The sequence below is a fragment of the Marmota flaviventris genome, chromosome 9 (genome assembly GCF_047511675.1).
Source record: "Marmota flaviventris isolate mMarFla1 chromosome 9, mMarFla1.hap1, whole genome shotgun sequence".
NCBI classification, from domain to species: Eukaryota; Metazoa; Chordata; class Mammalia; order Rodentia; family Sciuridae; genus Marmota; species Marmota flaviventris.
The window spans coordinates 101,554,574-101,577,321 of NC_092506.1; the positions used below are offsets into that span (position 1 = coordinate 101,554,574).

General features: G+C 44.9%; 2 protein-coding genes and 1 long non-coding RNA gene across 3 annotated transcripts; 1 reads left to right on the plus strand and 2 right to left on the minus strand.

Moving 5' to 3' along the window:
• Positions 1 to 17: 17 nt before the first annotated feature.
• LOC114088924 (uncharacterized) lies at positions 18 to 1,121 on the plus strand. The gene is made up of 2 exons (XR_003582091.3): positions 18 to 238; positions 982 to 1,121. It is a non-coding gene; the product is annotated as an uncharacterized lncRNA (long non-coding RNA).
• Positions 1,122 to 4,791: 3,670 nt separating this feature from the next.
• Positions 4,792 to 14,218, minus strand: Zpr1 (ZPR1 zinc finger). The gene is made up of 14 exons (XM_027930608.2): positions 14,006 to 14,218; positions 13,671 to 13,832; positions 13,169 to 13,259; positions 12,713 to 12,783; positions 12,184 to 12,270; positions 11,919 to 12,041; positions 11,503 to 11,550; positions 11,261 to 11,327; positions 10,822 to 10,892; positions 10,005 to 10,094; positions 9,391 to 9,501; positions 8,322 to 8,408; positions 6,362 to 6,427; positions 4,792 to 5,395 (listed from the first exon to the last, which is right to left on the minus strand). The coding sequence occupies exons 1-14, from the start codon at positions 14,174 to 14,176 to the stop codon at positions 5,261 to 5,263; spliced, it is 1,380 nt and encodes a 459-aa protein (XP_027786409.1). The 5' UTR covers positions 14,177 to 14,218; the 3' UTR covers positions 4,792 to 5,260.
• Positions 14,219 to 16,450: 2,232 nt separating this feature from the next.
• On the minus strand, positions 16,451 to 18,123 carry Apoa5 (apolipoprotein A5). Its single transcript, XM_027930477.2, has 3 exons — positions 18,084 to 18,123; positions 17,859 to 17,970; positions 16,451 to 17,402 (listed from the first exon to the last, which is right to left on the minus strand). The coding sequence occupies exons 1-3, from the start codon at positions 18,121 to 18,123 to the stop codon at positions 16,451 to 16,453; spliced, it is 1,104 nt and encodes a 367-aa protein (XP_027786278.2).
• Positions 18,124 to 22,748: the final 4,625 nt, after the last annotated feature.

Consider the following 22,748-nt stretch of genomic DNA (forward strand, 5'->3'; position numbering starts at 1 on the left):
CAGTAGGTGGAGCCAGAAGCGGAAGTGGTGGCGTAGGCTTGGAACTGCCAGTCTGACGAGTGAGATGTATTTTCAGTATAAAGAGAAATGTGAACGCCTCCAGGATCGGCTCCACGACACAACCTTGTTTCTTCTTTGCCCTTCCATCCGTTCATCCATCCGACGCACAGCGCTGTCCTAGCGTGAGGCCATAAATCGATCTAAACAAGACCTGTCCCCAGAGGCTTCAGTGAAGAATGTAGGTTCTGGAGTTGCAGCAGATCCAGATTTGAATACGAGCACGTAACTTCCTAATTGGACCTCGGGCAAGTTTTTTAACAAAATGGGGAGAACTCAGAATGGTTGTGAGGACTAAAATAATATTACTGTTCCACTATGAGCTATTTTTACTAGTTATAAACATCTTTAGGTGGACTGGAATCTGCTCCAGTAGGCTTCCAGGTACCATTTGAAAGAGAAAGTCAGAAACGCAGAATTCAATATAATGACTATAAAAACGTGTAGGTTTCTAAAACATGTGTAACTTCCCCCACGTTTGATATTATTAGTAGCCATAGTTACCTCTTGAAGGAAACTATGTAAAATGTTGCTAATAAAATGGACATGGAGGGAAGCTCAGTGGTAGCTTGCTTGCCTTGCACGGGCGGGGCACTGAGTTCGATCCTTAGCATCACATAAATAAATAAAATAATAAAATAAAGGTATTGTGTCCATCTACAACTAAGAAAAAACATTTTTTTTTTTTCTAATGGACATGGGCTGGGGATATAGCTCAGTTGGTAGAGTGCTTACCTTGCATGCACAGGGTGGACACGGGACTGTTTCAGCATAGCAAATAAAGAAAGCTGGAAACGGAATTCTAATATTCAAGTTTTAGTGGAAAGGCAAACTTTTCTTCTGTAAGGAGTTAAGAGCTTTATCTTAATTAGCTCATTTAACCCTCACAATTAATCCTCAGGCAATTTTGTTATCCTGTTACAGATGACAAAACTGAAGCTTGGAGAAGTGCAGGAAATTGCTCAACTTCACACTTGCTAAAACATGATTCTTGGGGGCAGCGGATAGCCAAATGTGCAAGAAGTAATTCACTTTTTTTTCTGAAGTAAAATATTGGAGCTCTTTTTTGTGTCATGTTTAGAACTTTGCATTATTTTTGGCTATTTGTCAAGTAGGCACTGTCATACTTTATTTTTCTTTAAATATTTACTTTTTAGTTGTAGTTGGACACAATATCTTTATTTTATTTATTTATTTTTATGTGATGCTGAGGATCGAACCCAGGGCCTCACACATGCTAGGCAAGTACTCTACCGCTGAGCCACAACCCCAGTCCCATTATCATACTTTAAAAATAAAGACACCCCTCTTGGGATTCATGTTCAAAAACATTCTTCACTTATCTAATACAAACAGGCTTGGAGATCACTGCCTTGAAGCATGTCTTTGGGGTGATGTTTGTGATGCTGAGAATTGAACCCAGAACCTCACTGCAATTGGCAAAGCACTCTACCACTGAGCCACACCCCCAGCCCAAAGCAGGAACATTTAACTACTGGGCTATGCTGGGTGGCTATAGCATAGCCCAGAAAGGAAAGCAGGATAGGTCTCTTGAGGGCTTGTGAGAAGGAGACACTGGACAGAGAAAATAGGGTTTCACTAGCTAGAGGGCCCCAAAGGTCTCCAGAAAGCTGACTTGACTTCATGTCCAATTTGGTTTATCTTAAACTGAACTGAAATGTCAGCAGGCATTTGAAATGTCTCATTTTTCTGCTCCAATGAAAATCAGCAGTATACCCCCTATAGCCTCATCAGTCCATCTCTTTCTTGTTACTGTCTTCTTCAGTTCCAACCATTTCACCCACTGACAGCCTTAGCCTGATACTACCCAACCCTACAACACAGGGCAGTGAAGCAGGATCAGATTAGTATGTGCCCAGTGGCATGGCCTGAGCTCTGCTGTCTCCCTGCAGTTATAATAATAAATACAGTAATTATAGACTTGTGATGAAAACATTCAGAATGCAGGTTTCTGAGTCTGACTGGCATGAGTTTGAAGCCTGCCTCAAAAAGCTACACTTCCTTCTGGAAATTACCTAACCTTGCTAAGGTTGTTTCCCTATCTGTAAAATGGGCATAATTTGTTTACTTGTAGCCACTTTTTCCCAGAAAGAACTTAAAGTAGACTTTAGAATTTTTGTGAGAATTCAATGAGAGAACATATTTATAAAGTACTTCACAATTACCTCACTTACTCCTCATAAAACCCTAGGAAGCAGATGTCACTAGTATCCCCACTTAATAGACCAGTAAACAGAAGCATCAAAGGTACCAAACTCAACTCCAACAACCAGAATAAGCACAGGCTCTTTTCACAGTTGTACACTACTTTGCTGTTAAGAGAAGTATATAACATTTTAAAAATAAGAATAAAGTCAAGTACTCTTAAATACTACTGGCCTATGAATGTTCTGATATGCATATGCTAACACACAATGGGTTGGGGAAGAGAACAAAAATTCATTGGATTAGACAAAGGGGGATGAAGGGAAGGGATGGGAGGATGGGAATAGGAGACAGTAGAATGAATTTGAACATAACTTTCCTATGTTCATATATGAATACATGCCCAGTGTTTACTCCACATCATATACAACCACAAGAATGGAAATATACACCATGTATGTATAATATGTCAAAATACGTTCTACTGTCATGTATAACCAAAAAGAATTTTAATTAAATTTTAAAATTATTTTTAAAACACCACTGGCCTAACATTTAAGCTGACAACCTTCCCTACAATGTACAATAAGCAATTGACATATCACAGGCTACAAAGAGTGTTATATACTGACAATGTTATAATAGAAGTCTTCCCACCACTGAAGCTTTCAGTTAGGCAAGTCAATTGCACCTCATACTTATTCCCAAAACTCAGCTCATTGCTACCACTCAGGATCATCCCAACACAGATGTACATTCAATATTTACTATAATTCGCAACTCTAGTGTACTTTAAAAAGTTTGAAATATGAAGCAGGAAGCATGTTCTCACAAACGGACCAGTTTGCTCTTTCAATATAATCACAAAGCTTTCTGCTTAAATTTTATTCTAATAGCTATAATTAAATCTAATTTTCTTAGGCAGGCATTTTGACTCCTTTGGTCTTAAAGCAGGCTCCTTCCCCTACCTTAATACCTACATGTTACCTCCAGTGCCCTAAGAAGGGGCCATCAGTACAATTCATAATCTGTGGAGGACTTCTTTGTAACAGATTTATTAACCATATGCGATATGCTAAAGACTGTGGAGCATGACAGTTAACTATCCCAACAGGCTTTATGAAATGAGAATGGAGTTGGGAATGGTATTAAGACCTTGGCCCTGTCAAGATCAGGAAGCACTATAGTCTGGCCCTTGGTCCTGTCTGCAGTTTCAGAAACTCAGGTTATCATTTCCTAGTAACTGGAATAAACAGGGAAGTGACTGGATGAAATTCAGAAAATTGCTTCATCCCAACCAAACTTATAAAAAATTGAGTTAAAGACCTTAATGCCAATATTTTCCTTCATAATGGGGCTCAACTGCACAAAGCACACTTACTCCAAGGGGAAGTCTATTCTGGCAGAAAGTCAGTTGAAAACACAAGTATCTTGGAGTCATAGGAAGCCTAATCAAAGTGTTATAGCTTTAAAGTTTGTTAGTCATTTGCTAACCTCAGTTTCCAAATGCTTTTAAAAAAACACCTTACTCATGCCTTTCCTTATAAAAACCAGATGTATGTTCCTGAGTTGGACCCAAATGATTAGTAACATGCCAAAGAATTAATAGATGTCTGAAAGCAGAAGTTTAGGAAACTAACACATTTATGGTAGAGAAGGAGGCAGAAATTCCAAATAAAGAATGACGAGAGTAAAGGAAAAACCAGGGGTGTCTCATAAGAGCCAAGAAAAGGGTTGAAAAGAGCTGATCCACTGAAAAGCAATGGAAATAGCAGAGTAGACAATAAGCACATTTTCTAGGTAGAAAATCAAGTGTGGTCTTTGGGAATAGTTTTTAATAGAGATGTGAGTAGACTTCTGATTACTAAGTCATCTACAACCAAGCAGTTCTTCAGTTAAGTTCATAGCACAAAGCAAGGTTTGTGATAGTATCTCAATTAACTGGCCTTTGTTTGAACAAACACTCTGCACCCTGCACCATTCACCTTTTGTTCCTGAGAGGCAGCACACTACAGCACAAAAAGTGCTGGCTGGGGTCCCAAGCATCGGGTCTTCAACTTCCTAGCAACTGTAGGCAGCCCCCTATTCTATAGCTTCAGAGGTTTTTGCATTTAGAATTCCCTCTGCCTGGAAATCCCATCCACCCTCCTACTGTGTTAGGTGAGCTTCCCTTACCTGTCTAAGCTCTGCCTAAATGACAAATTGTCATTTACTGAAATCTTCCCTGACCATTGTATCTGACACACGGTGCCACCTTCTCTAGCACTACACACCCCTTCCCTGCTACACACTCCTCCGTAACACCAATATCCATCTGACATGCTATCTTGCTTATCCATTTATTATAAATTCTCCACTCTAGACTTGTAAGCTCCAATAAAAGCACATTTACTTTGTCCATTGTTCTGTGGTGTGCCTGGCAAAAAGCAGGCAAACATTGAAGGGATGAAAGAAATGCCAGTTCCAACCCCCAAAATACTGTGGCTGCACTGGAGAAGATTTTCTTCAGGAGGCTGAATTCTAATAGCATGATATCCAACTAGAACAGAGTGGAGGCAGAGGCCAGTATTGTTGGAAAGCCATCATTTTAATGAAAACTTCTTCACCTGTGCTGACTAAACCCCCCTCTCCAAGATGACTTCTTTCCTGTTGAAAGCCAGTACTTTACATGCCCCAAACCAACTCCCAAGTCCGGCTGTAACTGTCTTTCATGTTCACCAACTTCAGCTTTCACACTCCAGAGGGTAGAGCACTGTGTGGAGGGAGGGTAAAGAACTGATAGGGAAAAAGTGATGATGGCATGTCCCATGCTTAGTTCCTGGGTTTCTTAGGCTAATTCATAACCTCCAAAATAAGGTCAAGTAACACAACAGGCTTGCAGGTGCATCACCAGCTGTTTACAAAGTGTGTCTAGATAGCTGACGTGTGGCAGGTGTCCTCTGTACCTGTGGAAGGGCACTGCACAGCATTTTTTCCCACAGTGATAAAGAAGCTGCAGGATGAGCTGTGCTAGAGCTGGCTAGTGAGTCACCCACTGCTATCGCTGTGGGGCCAGGCCTGCCTCATAGCCCTCCGTCTTCATGTCATTGAGCCCCAGTTCCTCATTTTGGTCAAAGGTGCGCTTATAACGTTCCACCTTCATCTCTGGATCTTCTTCAGGTGCATAGACATTCTGCAAGGCCAAGAACAGACAATCAGTGCCTGTGCAATCCCACCATTCCTCCTCCCTCAGGGAGCTACCAACTCCTACTTCCCTAAGAACTTAATGCCCTCCAATCCCTAATGCCTAGGCTCTACTAGGGGGCAGCAACAGAACTCACAAGAGTTAGGAGTGGGACAGCCTGGCTCCAGGCAGGGAACAGTCCACCTAAAACATTTTACATCTGTACTTTCTTATGAAAAGTGTGGCAATGGTCTTAATCATGGAAAGAACTTGTAACAATTTTGTCTGAGCCTATTAAGTGCTCAATAAATGTTAAAGTAGGGTTGAGGCCCTGGGTTCAATCCCCAGCAACACACACACACAAAGTTAAAATCTCCAGCAATCACCAGATTAATTCCTCAACTGGCTTAAAGCCTCTCTGTTTTCCCATTTTGGTCTCTGGATAGGACAACATTTCTCCTCACTCTACAATCAGACTTGCAGAATGAAAATTCCAGAGTTGGAGACAACAGCAAAACCAAGGATGAAAGGAGCCTAGGAGAACCTGTTTTCCTTTCTTCACATAAATTTAAAGCTCTTCCCACTTTCCCCCCTTTCTCCTTTATCTTCTTTCTTCTGCATAAGTTCCTTAAGGAAGAGCAGTCCATTTAGAATCCAGTCTTTTTAGTTTCTGGGGATATGATAAATACTCAAAGATCAGAAAATATATCTTCAACAAAAATCCAGGAAGGCCAAGTGCCCCACCGGGTGCGGTGGCACACACCTGTAATCCCAGAGGCTTGGGAGGATGAGGCAGGAGGATCACGAGTTCAAAGCCAGCCTCAGGAAAAGCGAGGCACTAAGCAACTCAGTGAGACTCTGTCTCTAAATAAAATACAAAATAGAGCAGGGGATGTGGCTCAGTGGTTGAGTGCCCCGAGTTAATCTCCGATACCCCTACTCCCCCCAAAAAATATCCAGGAAGGTCTACTATACCTGTAAATAACTGTTTCCTGCTGGATCATTCATAATAAAGTGGGCCTTCATGTTACCCTCAATGATCTACAGGAGAGAGAGAATACAGCAAGTAAACTTTACACAGCTCCTGACAGAAAAGAGCTATGACTGCCAGACAAGGGCCAACTCAATCTACATTTCAGAATCCCCAAAAGTTTTGAAATTAGGTACCTCTGGAAGTAGAGCAGAAAGGAATTAAAATAAGAACTGCTTGAAAACTACTTAAGAAACAATTCAATACTCCCAATATCATCTCCTACTCACAACAGCCAATAATTGTTTTTATTTCTCTGGGGATACTACCATAGGAATGTATGGACTGGAAGACACTAAACCAATTAAGTAGAAAAGAATCAAGAACAAGGAGGTTAAGTGAATATACACTTATTGGAAATAGGCATACACATATCCCAGGCCTCTTCCCATACTCAGCTCTCAGAGCACTGCCAGCCACAACGTCATGCTCCAGACAGAAAGGAAAACAGCCACTGATGGGTCTCTGACTAGGCCCAGTCACAGGAAAGCTCTAACCATACTGGGGCTACCTGGACAAAATAGCTAAGCTAAAGCCCCTTTCAATGAGCCTCATGCCAATAACACTCACTCCCACTGTCCTCTACTTGTAAGCAGTCATCTGAGCAAAGTGGCTGACAGAAACTTAAATGGGGAAAAGAGAAGGAAAATAAGCAAATGAAGGAAACAAACTATGTGAGGAGAAAAAATACACTCCACCCCCAGTGCATCAATGTTCTCAAGAAAAAAACAATTACATCCTTAATACAAAATGCTATTTTAAAAAGGCAAGGGAATGGGCTGGGGTTGTAGCTCAGTAGTAGAGCACTTGCCTAGCATGTGCAAGGGACTGGGTTCAATCCTCAGCACCACATAAAAATAATAAAATAAAGGTATTGTGTCCAACTACAACGTAAAAAAAAAAAAAAAAAAAAGGCAAAGGTAGGACAGTCAGCCACCCCTCTATCAAAAAAAAAAAAAAAAAAAAGCTCTTCAAAAATAAAGACATTAACTCAACCAAAAGGGATGGAAAATAAAGTTGAAGGAATCTTCTAGACTAGAACAAAATACTAATAAAACAAAAAACAGAGTAAAATAAATAAATTACAGCTGGGCACAGTGGCATATACCTGTAATCCCAGCAACTCAGGAGGTTGAAGAAGGATGATTTCAGATACCAGGCCAGCCTGAGCAACTTAGCAAGATTCTGTCTCTAAATAAAGAGACAGGGGATGTAGCTTAGTGGTAGAATGCCCCTGGGTTCAATCCTCAGTACCAGAAAAAAAAAAATAATAATAATAATAATAATAATAAGCAAATTACCCAAGATCAGACAAGTAGGTCTAACATCTAAAAGAACAGATAGAAGGCTATCTTCCAAGAGAATAATTCAAGAAAGTTTTCTAAAACTGAACTACGTGAGTTTTCCAGTTTGAAAAAAACCCACCAAGTACTTATTAGCACAGTAGCTGAAACTTATCCCAAACAAGGCACAACCTGAAATTGCATATCACAGAGGACAAAAAGATTATAAGAATAGATCATATATGAAAGATCAGGAATCAGAATGACTTCAAAATTCTCAATAGCCAAACCAGAAACTGGAAGACAGTAGTGCAGTATCTTCAAAATTCTGATGAAAAATCATTACTATCCTAGAATTCTATTCCCAGCAAACAATCAATCAATCCAGTGTGAAGGTAGAATAGAGAAATTTTCAGACATGATAGGTCCTATCAATTGTATTTCCCATGCACTCTCTCAGGAAGCTACTGAAGAAGATGCTCCAACAAAATAAAGGAGAAAACTAGAGGAAACCAAAAGAATCCCCAACATAATTGTTTAAATGTGGCAAGAGATACAAATGTGGTCTCTTGTTCACAGGAACCTCAGGACCCTGAGTACCAACTGGCCAGTTGGTACTCACCTGGTCCAACTTCTGGCTGAACTCCTGCAGTTTCTCTGACTGGCCAGGACTGGAACTGTCACCCAATGTGAAAGGGTTCTTGGTTACCTGCAATAAATGACATCCAAACTGTTAAAATCCTGGCTTTATGGTTAGTAGGCCTGCCATAAACCCAAGCAGGGAGTTGTAGCTGGTGCCCAGTCAAAAAAAGTGTCGTCTCCATTTATCCCACAGCACTTTGCTGACCTATGCAGCCATTCTAGGAGTTTATGGGATCAGTCTGCCAAAAAGGCAAAACTGGTCACATGAAATGAAATCTAGAAAATTGCTCTTACAAAATTTAATCCTAATTTGGAAAAGAAATGCAAAGAAAAAAATATAATTTACAAAGACAAAATGCCTGACAACAAAATCAATTAAGTAAAATGATCCATCAAAAAGATAAAATATATAGTCATTCCTAGGAATCCACATGGGATTGATTTCAGGACACCCCCCAGACACCAAAATCTGTGGATGCTCAAGTCTCTTACATAAAATGTCACAATGTTTGTGTAGAACCTATGTACATCCTTGTGGATATTTTAAATCATCTCTAGATTATTTATAATACCTAATACAAAGTAAGTGCCATGAAAATAGTTATTATATTATATAGTTTAGTGAATGATGACATGTTCAATAGACAGAATTTTTTTCCCAAATATTTTCAATCTGGTCCGATACAGAGGACCAAATATACAGATTAGGTCAACATACACATACATGTATGTTAACAAGTTTTAGGTCCTGAAAGGACCCTCATACCCTATCTTACAATGAAATAAATGACTTACCCAAGACCTCAAAATAAATATACCTTCCCAGAGTCAGGCCTGGGAATTTCCCTTGAAAACTTCCCCAAAACTTCTCTTTAAAATCCAAAACAATAATTAAGATCTTAGACCAGCTTTAAAGCAAAGAAATCCCCAGTTGTCAGGACCAACTGACATGTTTTCAAGTCTTAAACCAAAAACTAAGATGTTTGAGGTCTTCCAGGTCCTTTTCCCATATCCACATTGCTGCTATGTACTATACTCAGGGTACTTACCAGTTCCTGGATGTCTTTCAGGAGCCCCTCAAGGGTGGTGAACTTGCCCCCCAGGACAGCCATTCCCAGTTCAAATTCCAGCTCTGGGATTTCCACACTACATGTCTCAGACTGTAAAATGAGAAGTCAAGTGAAGATCTGTATCAGGGGTTAGGGGGACAGCTCAATGGCAGAGCACTTGTCTAGCATTAGTAAGGTCCTGGGTTCAATCCCCAACATCATAAAAGGTAAAAAAAGAAAATTTAAATTGGGAGTACAGAAAGCCAATCAGAGGCCTCCCAGATTAACACAATTGATAATTTGGGGGCAATTTCAGCTGTCCCAGTTTTCTCCAATTCAGCTAAAGCTTGACCACCAAAATGAAATCAGTTTAACCACCAAATCATCTTAACCACCAAAATGAAATCAGTTTAATAAAAAGAAGCTGAGTCATAGCTCTATGTTGTCAGGTACCCTGTCTACAGTCACCTAATGAATCTGCAATTCCAACCATGAGATTACCCTGCTCAAGGATCCTCAAACCCAGGCAAGTAAGGGGACCCCTAATGTCCCTGAATATTGTTTTAAAAGATAATGTCTCCTACATAAAGACATTTTCCTGAGCAGGTTGTTACCTTGAGAAGGTCTCTGGTCATGTCTGAGGGATCTGTGATGCAGAGTGTGATTTTGGTGCCCAAGGGTTCTACGGCTCCTCCAGATTTCACCTATAAAGACATTAATCAAGAGCAAGAGCAAGAGAGAGCCTTATCCAGTGCCAGGTCTCCCTCAGACTTACATACGGACCTCCAAACTGGCCGGCTAATGGCTACCAATGACAGAACCTTCTAAACCAACAGGGGCAACAGCTGTCCAAATCACAAACACCAAGAGGTGTCAGGAGCAGAGTGCCCAGGCTCAGGAGCATTCCAAAACTTAGCCCAAATTGCCAAGAAGCTCTGAATTTACTTTTTAAAGAAATCTGACACTTGGGGGTTGAAAGGGACTTTTAAGCATTTATTCCAGTCCTTTCACCCACTGCATCCAATGTGCAGATCTCCTTTATAATGTTCTGTTTAAGAATTTAATCAGCTTATGCTTGAATACACTTGGGGAAAGGGGATTTATAACCCACCAAGGCAGCCCAACCAATATTCAGACAATTCTTCATTATGGAATCAAAACCTGACTCCTTGAACCTTCACCCCTCTGAGAAACAGATCAAAATCTTTCTCTCTTCCATATAATCAACATTTCATGTCTTAAATGAGTTATGTTATCTCTAATTTTTCTCCTCTAGGCTAACTCTCAGCTCCTTCAAGAGCTTCTTACCCTTCACTAAGCATCCCCCATTTCTTCCATCTCCCCAGTCCTGAAGAAGATTTAGGAAGAATCAAAGTTATAAAGGGGTTACCCTTAAGCCAGTCTTCTTTCCAATCTATAGAGGCTACTCACCTCATTAGTCCGATGTCCACAGTTCTCACAGTTGGTGGCCATGATGATAACTTCCTTAAAGTGGGGGATTTCTGGAAGATGGAGTTAAGGAAATTTGCTTCCAAGAGAGCAAGACCACCCTCTGGGGAAAAACAACGCCAAACTGCACACAGACATTGGACAAGGACTGTAACTTCTCACACGGGGCAGCCTAACTCTAATAGTCCTCCAGAAGAGGGCTGGTTGAAGACATGGCTCAGGCCAGATAAAGGAGCCTCAAGGCCATGACCTAATTTTCTCTTTGAACCCAACGGTAAGGTACACAAACTAATCAAAGACAACATCCTCCTCATATCTTGGAATAAAGCATGGACTTTTCTTGAAAGAATGTTCCCAGCCTGAATATAACCTTCATGCCTTAGTCAGATGAAGAACAACCCAACTGCTTGACAAAAGATACGTACTAGCTTCATGTTGGTCTGAGCAGGAGCATTGCATTCTGGGCAGTTTGTGTTGAACTGGAGCACCTGAAACAAAATTCAACAACACAGAGTGAGCCTCCCAGGCAGGATGCTCAGTCTACAGACATTCAATTGGCAGGCTGGTGGTCACCCATGTTCATGGCAATGAAAAGAGAAAATTAACAGCATCAATCTCAGCCCACAATGCTGCTCCTTTCTCATAGGAACCAACATGACTCACTTCATTTCTGAGATCTTCCTCTTCTGGCTTCTCTTCTGGTGCTTCTGCCTAAAACAGCAGAGATGCAAATCACAAGTTGACAAGTAGACCTCTCAGCCAATGAATATTTCCCCGCACCTTGCCTCAGTGGGAGAAAAATGCCCTCACTCAATTATATCAAATGCCTACTCATGAATCAGAAAGAAAAGCCAGAAAGTGAATCTTCACTCAAGGGAAGAAAAGGCCTCAAGACAGGATCACAGGTGCTAGTATCCTTTCTGTGAAGTTTACCCTAAGTCTTGACATGAACTAAATGAAAGGCACAAGCAAGCTAACAGAGGGCAGTAACAGCAACAAAATAAGTTTCCACTGACTCCAAGCAATCCAGGAACCAAGATAATTCCAGAGCATTTTTCTGGCTTCTTCAGTTCACTTACCTGGAGCCCCAGCATCTCTTCCTGCTGTAAGGTCCGGTTGTAGTGTGTGATCACCAGGGCATCATCTTTCCGGGGAGCATGTGGATTTTCTACAAAGCTGTTCCCTGAGGGATCATCAATGATCTAATAGATGAGTGAAGAGAGAATAATTCTAACATGAAATCATACAACCCTCCACCTACCATAAGATCACAATGGAAAAATCCCAGTTTTAATTTTCTCTCCTCCCTTAAATGAAAAGCAACTACAGTCCCTCAATACTTACCAGAGTGAAAGGGGAGGCCACTTTCTTTAGCTCCTTCAGTTTGATGATGAACTCATCAATTCTTTCAGCTATGGCTTCTTCTTTTGCCTGTTATGAATAAAGTAAAAGCAGCCTCAGCCCTGGTGGTATACTTCTTAAGACTGAAGTTTATGGGTGCTGCCAAGAGTTTTATTTTCTCACTCATTCCACCACTTAGTGCAGGTAGTCATACCAGGTTAGGGATAAAACAACAATTAAATCACAGTCCTCTGATAGAGCTCTCTAGCCAGTCAGGGAGACAGATGACTAAATATTTTACATTATTTCTGTAATAATAAATATAAGATATATTAGAATGCCCAGAAGCATAGATAATTCAAGGAGATTAGAAAGGGTACTTCTGAGATAACATTACATTGTCTGAGATGAGACCTAAATATACACTAGGAGACAGACATGAGAAGGACAAAAAGTACAATATATACAACATCCTGGCAGTTACACCCCCCACTGTATGCTTGGCCAAAAAGTTCCCCCACAATCAGCTCACCCTTCTTGTGGGTTGGTCCTGCTCCAAGCCAGAGATAGCACGGTTGATCAATCCTTCAACGGTGGTCAGAGCTTATAAATAACAACAAAAGAAAAGACTTAGCTCTATTACCAAGTGCCTATATGATTTTAAGCAATTCACCTGAACTCTCGGGACCTTGATTTCCACATCTGTAAAAGGAGGCCAGCCACTAGGTTCCATTCATTTCTGATAACAGTGATGCTAAAATTCTAAAATAAGAACAGTATGGTCTTACCATTACCTTTTACTACCCTAAACTGTTTTACTTAAGCCTTCTGTTCATGTTAAACCCATGAAAAATCACAATGATTACATAGTCAAACTAGGCCCAATATCAGGTGTTCTGAAAGAAAATGTATAGGATTCCAATATATGTGATTCCAATATATCCAATATGTATGTCCAAATCTTTAACAGTCCTAATCTTAAACTTACCTCCCTTCTGGCTAAAAGCTGGAATTTCAAAATCCAGCTCAGGTATCCTGGTGGTGGCAGAGTCCGTCTTCACCACTTCTCTGTTCATGTCCTGGGCATAAAAGAAACTTGGTCCAAACAGGTCAGCAGGACAGCTTCGCCTAAAGAAATAACCAGACTATCCCCCTCCATCAGACCTCAACCTAGTTGTTTCTCCCTCTCTCCACCTGGGAGGGACCAGTCAACTCCTTCAGAACAGTACATACATATGGTATGAGCCAGACTGCCTAAATGGTGAGAATACTACCCATAGTAACTCCTGCTCATTCCATAATCTGACAAACTCCCACTTTAACAAATCTTATCTCATGTAAGATGACAGTAACACGCCTTTTTACAAAGGAGGGAACTAAGGCTTAGCTATTGGGGATTTATTCTGGGTGCAATGACCTGGGACAGAGATCTGACGCCAGTCCCCATGCTCTGTTTGGGATAGTGAGGACCTGTTTTAGGCTCCTCTCACCTCCAGGCCCCTGACACTCAAAGCATAGCGCACTCCTTGGTCTTGGATCCTGCCCGCCGACTGTATCTCCGTGTTGCTCCAGCCACAGTGTTCGCAGGAAAAGGAGCTCACGATTATTTCTCTGAAGAAAGGGATCTTCGTGAGCAAAAGTCGCGTCATGCCCTGGGGAAGAAAAAAGCAGGGAAGGAAATAATCAATGAATTCGCATTCCCGGCACTTCTCCCGGGTGCGCCTCTGAGTTCCGGACTGGATCCACCAGGCTAGTGGTCGACCCCCTTCCCCGCATCTCCTAAGCCCGACACTCCCGCCTCCCGAAACCACGACCCCAGCCTCACGTTGCGGTAACAGTTCATGCACAGCGACTCGATCTCGGTGGGCTGCTGCTCCTCGTCCTCCGCGCTGATGGGCCGGAACAAGTGCCCCGCGGAGGACGGCCGGGCCGGGGCGGGCGAGAGGGCGGCGGCAGCCCCCGGGGGCCCCGGCTCTACAGCCCCGCTGGCCGACATCACCCCACGCGCAGCTCACACCTCGGCTTCCGGCTTCTGTTGCTCTCGAGGCCCCACCTTTTCCGCTGCTTTAGATGCCCCACTTCCGCTAGCTGCCGTCCCCGCCCCCCATCCCACCCCCGCGCGCCCTTTCTTAAAGGGGCGGCAGACTCTGGGCCCTCGGGTAGCAGTGTCTGACAAGGTTTTCCGGTTTCCGGAATTACTGGGACTTCCTGAACTTCTATAGTGAGCAGGATACAGTTCAGCTCGGCTGTCACTTTCCTCAGGAGTTGCTCTCAGATGTAGGGCAGTTTTTTCGCAATGCATTCATGGCACAAGAAGCCCAACTAGTGGTCCATAAGTCTGACTAGGAGAGCCATGTTGGGAAGGGGACTGGCCTGTCCCTGGGAATCCTGGAGGAGGTGCGGTCATAACTGGACTTGTGTCTATCTATTGTTGGACCAGACGCTGCTTGGACTCCAGGACCTCTGTTAGGCTCTATGTTCCGCTCTCGGATTGCTCAGTTTCTTCCCTTGTCTCAGTCTCCCAATCCCTCGTTCCGTTTGTGCTCTTCTCTAGCCCTAATTTCTGCCCTTTTTAGCACCTCCGCAAATTCTAGTCTCAAAATCACAACCATTATTTTTACTCCCAATCCCTCATCCCCACCACATTCAACACACGTCTATGTATTTCCCACAAAAACACTCTTTTTTTTTCCTTCCCCCCCACCCCCCCAAGCTTTTCTCCTTCTCCCCCACCCCCCCCAAGCTTTTCTCCTTCTCCCTATGCTGGGACCACACCCTAGTTCTGTAGCTGAAAGTGGCTAAGTCCTGGTGTCAGGGATGACTAGTCTGCTGGCATGAAGAACCCAGATTCATTTAGATTCTGCTGAGAACCCTGCATAGGCCAGGATGAGCCATGAGAAAAGGGTGTTGGACAGCAGTCCAAAAGAGAGGGAGTGTGTTTACCCTTTTCTCTCACCCCCAAGTTCATAAATCCCAGTTGATATAGGATGCCTCTGAGTGAGTGAGTGTGTGTGAATGGGAGGATAAAGAGTTTGTGGGGCTGAGGATGTGGCTCAAGGGGTAACGCGCTCGCCTAGCATGCGGGGCACTGGGTTGGATCCTCAGCACCACATAAAATAAAATAAAGATGTTGTGTCCACCGAAAACTGGAAAAAAAAAAAAAAAAAAAAAACTAACTCTCTCTCTCAAGAAGGTCAGTCCCAAAAAGACCTTTCAGATTCTGGAGCAGTAGGAACAAAAGGGACAGGCCACCTCCAGAGTCTCAGGTCCACCAGGCCACAGCTTCTGCAGTGACAGCCTGTATTCCATGCATACCACCCTGTAGTAAGCAGACTGTTGAACAATACAGGTGCAGAGGAAGGGCCTTTAACCCAGCCCTCACCCCAATGTGACACACATCCGTTGTCTAGCCAAGAGAGCTGAGGCAGAACCCAGCCAGAACCAGGCCTCTCTGACAGACCATGATTGGGAGGGATTCCATGAGAAAAAGCAGCAAGGGATTGTAGTGGGTGATGTATGTGCTTTGGGAACGGTGGTGAGGCCGCTGCTCTCAGACATGGTCCAAATGAGAGTCACACCAGGCCAACTTTCATCGTAAGCATCTATTTCCTTTGAGCCAGAAGTCTAGATTTTGGCCTGGCAGTTAGGAGGGAGGGGCTGGAGATGAGGAGGATATATAATACGCTCCGGAAAGGGTTTAAGAAGACCCCACAGCTTGAAGGGTTCAGCCCCTTATTTAGGTTCAGAGCTAAGGAAATATGGGCTCTGCCCATCCCATCGCTGTCCCCACCATTCATACCAACCAGCATCACAGCCAGCAAGGATATACACACACCGCCACATGCTCTCCCCCATCATATTTTCCTCCTTGCTCTCTACAAGACAAGCGCTCCTCTCTCTGGACCAGCTGTAACTGTGACCATCAGGCAACCAGAAGTGACAGGAGCCAAACTCTGGGATATAGTGGCACCATCTCATAAGGCTTGCAGACAATCTCCCACACACACAGGGCCTCTCTCCCTCCCGACTCCCTTCACCCAAGTGTTGCAACTCATGATGATTCCCAAATGAGCACGGAAAGCTGGGTTTGCAAAGCCTGGTGAGTATAATGTATCCAGATGGGGGAGTTGAGGCTGGATATGCCAGGGACAGTACTCTCTTCAATGGCCTCACCTGCAGGACCCTCTGCCCTCTGCCCAACAGGCTATGCTAGAGGCTCGGATCCAGGTCTCCTTGGACAAAGAGCTGGTGAACCTGGGCAAGTAGACCCTCAGGGTTCTCCCAAACGGCTATGGCCCTGGTCATGAAGACTGTAAGTGATGTCTTCCCACAGGTCATTGAGTCGGTTCTGCAGCTTGCTCAGGGTCTTGCCACTGTCGCTTTGTGGGAACTCAGGGGCCAAGGCGCTGTGACCTGGTGGGGGTGGCGCCAACTGCTGCTGAACTTCCTCTGTCTCCTGGTCGATGGCCTGGGTGAATGCAGCGATCTGTAGGAATGTGTCCTGGCGGAAAGCCTGGAGTTTCTGACGTACCTCTTCTGAGAGCATCTGGGGGTCCGGGCTGGCCCCCTGCTCAGCTCCGTCAGCGCTGGCGCGGACAAATGCACTGAGCTCTTCGCGCAGATGGTCCAAGTTCTGCTGGATGCGCGCGTGCAGGGCCCTGGCCTTGAGCGTGAGTTTATGAGAGAGAACCTGCACACAACGCCTAAGACGCGCAGGGCTGGCGGCCGTGTGCGGAGCCACACTGCGGTGCAGCTCCTGCACATGGCGCCCAATGCCGGTTACCAGGCGCTCGGCGTATGGGTGGAAGAGCTCTTTGACTCGGCCAGTGTGGTGCAGCACACTACTCTGCATCGCCTGCAGCCGGCTCAGCACTTCGTCGACGCCCCCCAGCAGCTGGGCTTTGGTGTCTTCTCCCACTATGCGCAACTTCTCCTGCAGTTGCTGCGCATGCAAGGCCACCTGCTTCATCAGTTCCATGGTGTAGGGCTTCAGCTGCTGCCTCAACCCCTCCAAGTTCCAGCCCACAAGCTCATGTACCTCCGCCATGTAGGGCTCCAGGCGCGCCCTCACCTCCTTCAGCTCCTCCTGCAGCTGCTGCCTCATTCCTGCTGGGTCCTGTGCCAGCAGGGAAGGCCCTTTCCCCTGCCCACTCAGCGGGGCCAGCTTTTCCAGTAATTTGTTCATATTGCTGAAGTCTTGCTCAAGGCTGTCTTTCAAGCTCCTGGGGAAGGACACAGACATCCGTGCCATCAGTCTACTAGCCCCAGTCATCCCCTTTTCACCAGACATGGCATACTGATGATGCTCTGCAGAAACCAAGGAGGAAGGGCTGTGGCCCAGGGGTTCTAGTCTTAAACCCCAAACAACTGCAACTCCTCACACACAAAGCACAAACATGTTGTACTTCCTTTGCAAGCAAGTGTTACAGGTGCCAATACTCTCATATCCTCCTGATGTTCTGGGACTGCTGAAAGGTTCCTCTCCATTGATCTCAGGTCCCTTGCCTCCCACAGTTGGCCTGGGGGAAGCAGCTATACAGATGGCAAGGCCAGGATTCAGGAGCTGGGGTCCAAGGATGCTGGAACCCAGGACCACTAGAATTTGCAGGCAAAGCAAGCCCTGGAATCAGGGGCAGTGCATCATTCCATAGCCCATACCCCTTTCCCTGGTCACTCACGTGGGCTCCCATGCCAGCTTCTGCTGTTGGATCTGCTCCATCATGCCTTTGTCCCTGCTTCTCTGGCTGAAGTAGTCCCAGATGCCTTTCCGTGCCTGAGTAGCTGAAAACACTGCAAAAAGGGATGGGATGATTAGGGGCCAGGTTCTCCTCCCTCATGGGGGATGGGTCCCTCAGTCCAGCCTTCACCCACACCCCTACTTTGAAGTCTGGTTGGAGACCCACCTGAGAGGAGGACCAGAGCCCAGGTGAGGACTACAGCCATGCTGAGATTATGGACTCTTGACAAGGAGGTGAATGGAAGCCTGGTCAGGGTAAAGAAGAAAAGGAAGGGACTTGTTCTAAGGGGCTCCCTGTCCCAAACCCTGTTAACTCTTCCCTGAGCTGTGGGGAGCAGAGCTGTTGTTGGAAAGGACCAACCTAGATGGATCAGGGAGGCTGGGGAGGAAGGTGTATAACTCAGACATTTCTCACTTCAGTCACATAGTAGGGAGTGTGGAGCTCAACACCCCTGCACAGTTCCCCCACCACCATCCTCCCCAGATCCCAGCTTCAGAAGCAGCTCCCAGCTCCCTCACTTGCTGTCTCCCTCACTTCCTGTCTTCATGGCTGGGAAGACTGAGGCATACCCAAGGGGGAAGAAGCCACTCTGCCAAAGGGCTGAGGAAGATGTCCTAGTTCCTACTTCCTATTCTCTCCTGAGGCCTCCTGCTATCTCCTCCCTCAGGACTCTGATCCTCATCCCTCTGCCCCAGCTGCTCACCTGCTCAGTTCTGGGCACAGGGAGCAGACATTCTGCTTTATAGTCTAGGGCCCTGGACCTGTGGCAACAATCACTTTAAGTAAATACCACGTGGAGGTTCAAAGAAGGATGACCTCAGCTACCTCCCAGCTTGCCTCAGGTCTTTTCCCTGGCACCCAGAGAGTTAATGGGTTCCCTGGAATTGGGATGCCCCAGTAGAGGTGCTTCCTAGAATGCTAAGAGTGGGGCTGGACTCACCCAGTTTCCCCCAAAACCTATGACCTGCAGCCGCCCACTGACCTGCTGGACGGCCCACCAACAGACTGGCTATTTGTCTGCCAAGAGCCCTACTCTTACTCAACTACACAGAGACTCTGTGCCCCAGCCAGCCAGCCAGCCAGGGACAGGGTCCAGCTGCTGGCAGAGCCTGAGCATCTCAACAGCTCCCCCACAGGCTACTCAGACAGCTAGAAAGAGCCAGCATGTATGGGATTAAAGACCCTTCCATCTCTCAATTTTTGAAATAATCCTTAATCTAGCAGTCAGTGATATCTGGGCCAGGGACTCTGGGCCTAAGGGATTAGAACAAGAGAAGGACTTTCCCCATGGGGAAGGCTGAACTCCATCCTTGGGCCTTTGAGGAGGGGAATCCCAGAAATCCAGGTCTTTCTCTATGACAAACTCCCTCCATATATTTATACATACCCATTCCTAAATTCCTCCTTTTTGTCCCTATTTTTTTTTTGAGACAGGGTCTCACTAATTGGCCTGACTTCACACTCATCATCCTCCCACCTCAACCTCCCAAGTAGCTGATACTGTAGGCACACCACCACCACACCCAGCTGTAAATGTACCCTGAATCAATCCTCTCTTATCCATTCCCACCATTGTCATAGCCCCAGTTGTCTCTCACCTTGGTCTCATTCATAATACCCAGTGGGTCTTTCTGCAACAGTCCTGTGTATTCAATCCATCCTCTCCTGTGCTCATTTTGACCCACCTCCAGTCTGATCTCCTGCCACACAGAGTCTTGGCCTTTGCTGAATATACAACCTCTTTCCCAAAAGAGGTGAGCCTCTGTGCTTACTGTTCTCTCTGCTTGAAATAGCCTATCTCCCAGGGAATAATTCACTTTCTTCAGATTGACTTTGTATTTAGGATTAGGCTCAGGTGCAAATGACCAACAAGGATAAAAGGAAAAACAGAATAGCTCAAACAAAATGGAATTTTATTTCTCCATAATGTAAATGTAAGCCAAGGACTGCTTCCATTTTGTTGCACTGTCATCCTCAACAAGAGGTTCCATGTCCAAGTTCCAGCTCCAGCCATCAAATCCACCGCCCAGTCAGCAAGAAATAAGAAAAGAAGAAGGACATGCTCCCTCCCATTAAAGACACATCTCAGATACTGTTCTTACCACTTCTACTGGCATCTCATTGGCTGGAACTTAGTCACATGGCTACACTTAGCTGAAAAGGAGACTGAGAAATGTATCCTCTGGGTGACTCTATTCTCAGCTGAAAGAAAGTTTTATTACCCAGGAAGAAGAGAAGGATGGATACGGGGCAATAGGAGTCCCTGCTGCACAGTTCCAATATCTCTTCTGTCTTGACCCTTCCCTGCTCTGGAGACAACTGATTCCGTACTAATCACATCGCATTTTACATATTCCTGTGCTACAGCACTTATTATTTTGTAGTGCAGTGATTTGTTGAGATGACTGAGAGTTCTTTGAGGGCAGGGAATTTGTCTAATTCATCTCTATATCCCCTACTCTGTTTGGCACAGTACCCAATACATAGAAAGTTATTCATCTTATTGATTAAGGAACTGAAGTTTGGGTGGGTTAAGGGAGTTTCCCATCATCACACAGAGAGAGGTGCAGCCAGAACTGGCACCCTGGTGTTTGGCAGCATAGGACAGGAGAAGATGAGCCTTCCAATCACCCATCAGACAATTGCAGGCCCAAGTGAAGAGCTGTTTTCAGCAAAAGTGGCCCTCAGGTCCCTGGAGAGTAACCTAGACAGCCATTATCATCATAACATAGCAAAACTTGTGGGAGACTAATAATGTATGAACTCCAAAATTATGTTTTTTAAGTCAGATAATACAAGTGAAGCTGGAGGGTTTGTTTAAGGTTTTCTCCTGGAACACCTATACTTTTTCCTTTCCAAAGAGTGGAAGCAAAGAACTACGAGATGGCACCATTGCAAGAGAGAGGGTCTGGATTCTGAGCTAGTGCTCGGAAGAACACTTCCCACCAACCTGTGTCAGACTTTTCGGAATGAAAAATAAACTTCTATTGTGTTATGCCACTGAGATGTGGAGATTTATTTGCTATTTTTTTATAGATTAACTTATCCCCATTAACACGGAGCCTGAAAGAGGGCAGTAAGAGAAGTAGAAGTATAATAATAAGAGAGAAATAAGCAAGGATATCCATTAATTATAAATTCAGCTCTGAGCAATACCCAAGTTAACAGTGGATTAGAAATCAGAAGTTTATTTTTTTTTCTGTTAAAAAAATCCATGCCAGTATGGCAGCGCAGCACTGCTCTACAAAGCTATAAGGACTCTCAATGCCCTCTGTCTCGAGGCTCTACCATCCCTGTGTGTTGTCTTCAACCATATGACCAAAGGCAACTTACCACTGTGTCCACATGCGGCCACTAGGAAGGGGGCGGGGAGTGTACTTTCCTTCTTTTTAAGGGCAAAATTTTAAGTTCTCCCATCTCGTTGGTCAGAAGCAGTCACACTAGCTGTAAGGGATGTTGGGAAATATCATCTTTATTGTGAATGGCTCTGAGCCCAGTGCTCAATTAAAACTCAAGGATTCTGCCCTCATACATTGCTTGTGGAACTATATAAGGTGCAGCTCTCTGGGAAAATACTTTGGTGGCTTTTTAATGGTCAATCATAAAGTTATCCTATCACCCAGCAAGTCCACTTTTAGGTCTAATCTAAGAGCAACAAAAACATACATCTACAAAAACTCACACATGAATGTTCATGGCAACATGATTCATAATAGTCCAAAAAACTGAAACAAAATGCAGTATATCCATATATTGGATTATTATTTGGCAATAAAAGGGAATGAAGTACTGAAACCTGCTACAGCATGGATGGACTTTGAAATCATGCTCAGCAAAATAAGTCAGTTAATTACAAAGGACCACATGCTGTGTTATTCCATTTATATGAAGTGTCCAGAAAAGACAAATCCGTAAAGACAGAAAGTATATTCACGGTTACCTAGGGCTGAGAGCAGATGTTTGGTAGGAAATGGGAGTGTGGTGATGGTAAAAAGATTTTTTGTGATGATAAAAAAGTTCTTAACTTAGGTCATAGTGATAGTTGTACAAATCTATGAACATGAGCAGCTGCTGCACAACATGGCCTCCTCCACCTCCTCCCCCGCGGGCGCGGAGAGCACCCCTCCTACGCAGGGCGATTTTGGATCTTACTATTCACGAAGCTCTAGAAAGGATCACTAGGCAATGCTGAGCTGACGTGGATCTGGGGCGAACAGTTTGGGCCCCTCAGAACACACACACGGAGCCCCGATCAGCTGCATTCAAGTTCACCTGCTTCTCGTGACCCAGCACTAACGATCCCGCTGAAATAACTGGTCGGCCCGTCTGAACATACAGAGATAAAAGCCAACCGAGCCTTCATAGGCAGTGGCCACAGGACTGAAACGGGGCTTGGGAAAGTCAGTCAGGACTCACCCGTTGCATTGGTCACCCGGCAAAGGGAACGAACGGTCACCATTTGCACGGGATACCACCTTGGCAAAGAACTGACATCACGGGCGGAGGAGATAACTTCATTGAAACCAGCGCGACAGGTGTGTAATCCCCTAGCCATCTCTCTTCACACAGCGGGGAAACCTTAAGAGCCCCTCCCAGCTCTCCCGTAAGGGCCCCTCCTAGCTCTCCTGTGAGCTCCATAGCCAGACCAAGGGAATCAGGAGTGGCGCGGGACTCGCAGCGTGGAACTCCCGGCTACCGCTCCCACCAGTGCTGACAACTGAGGTCTCTTGCACCAGCTACCGGGGGCATGGCAACTGGAGGGCAAGCAAATTCGCTGGGGGTTCTCAGCCCCAAGCTCTACAAACTTAGGGTCTGAGGGAGGCAAACAGG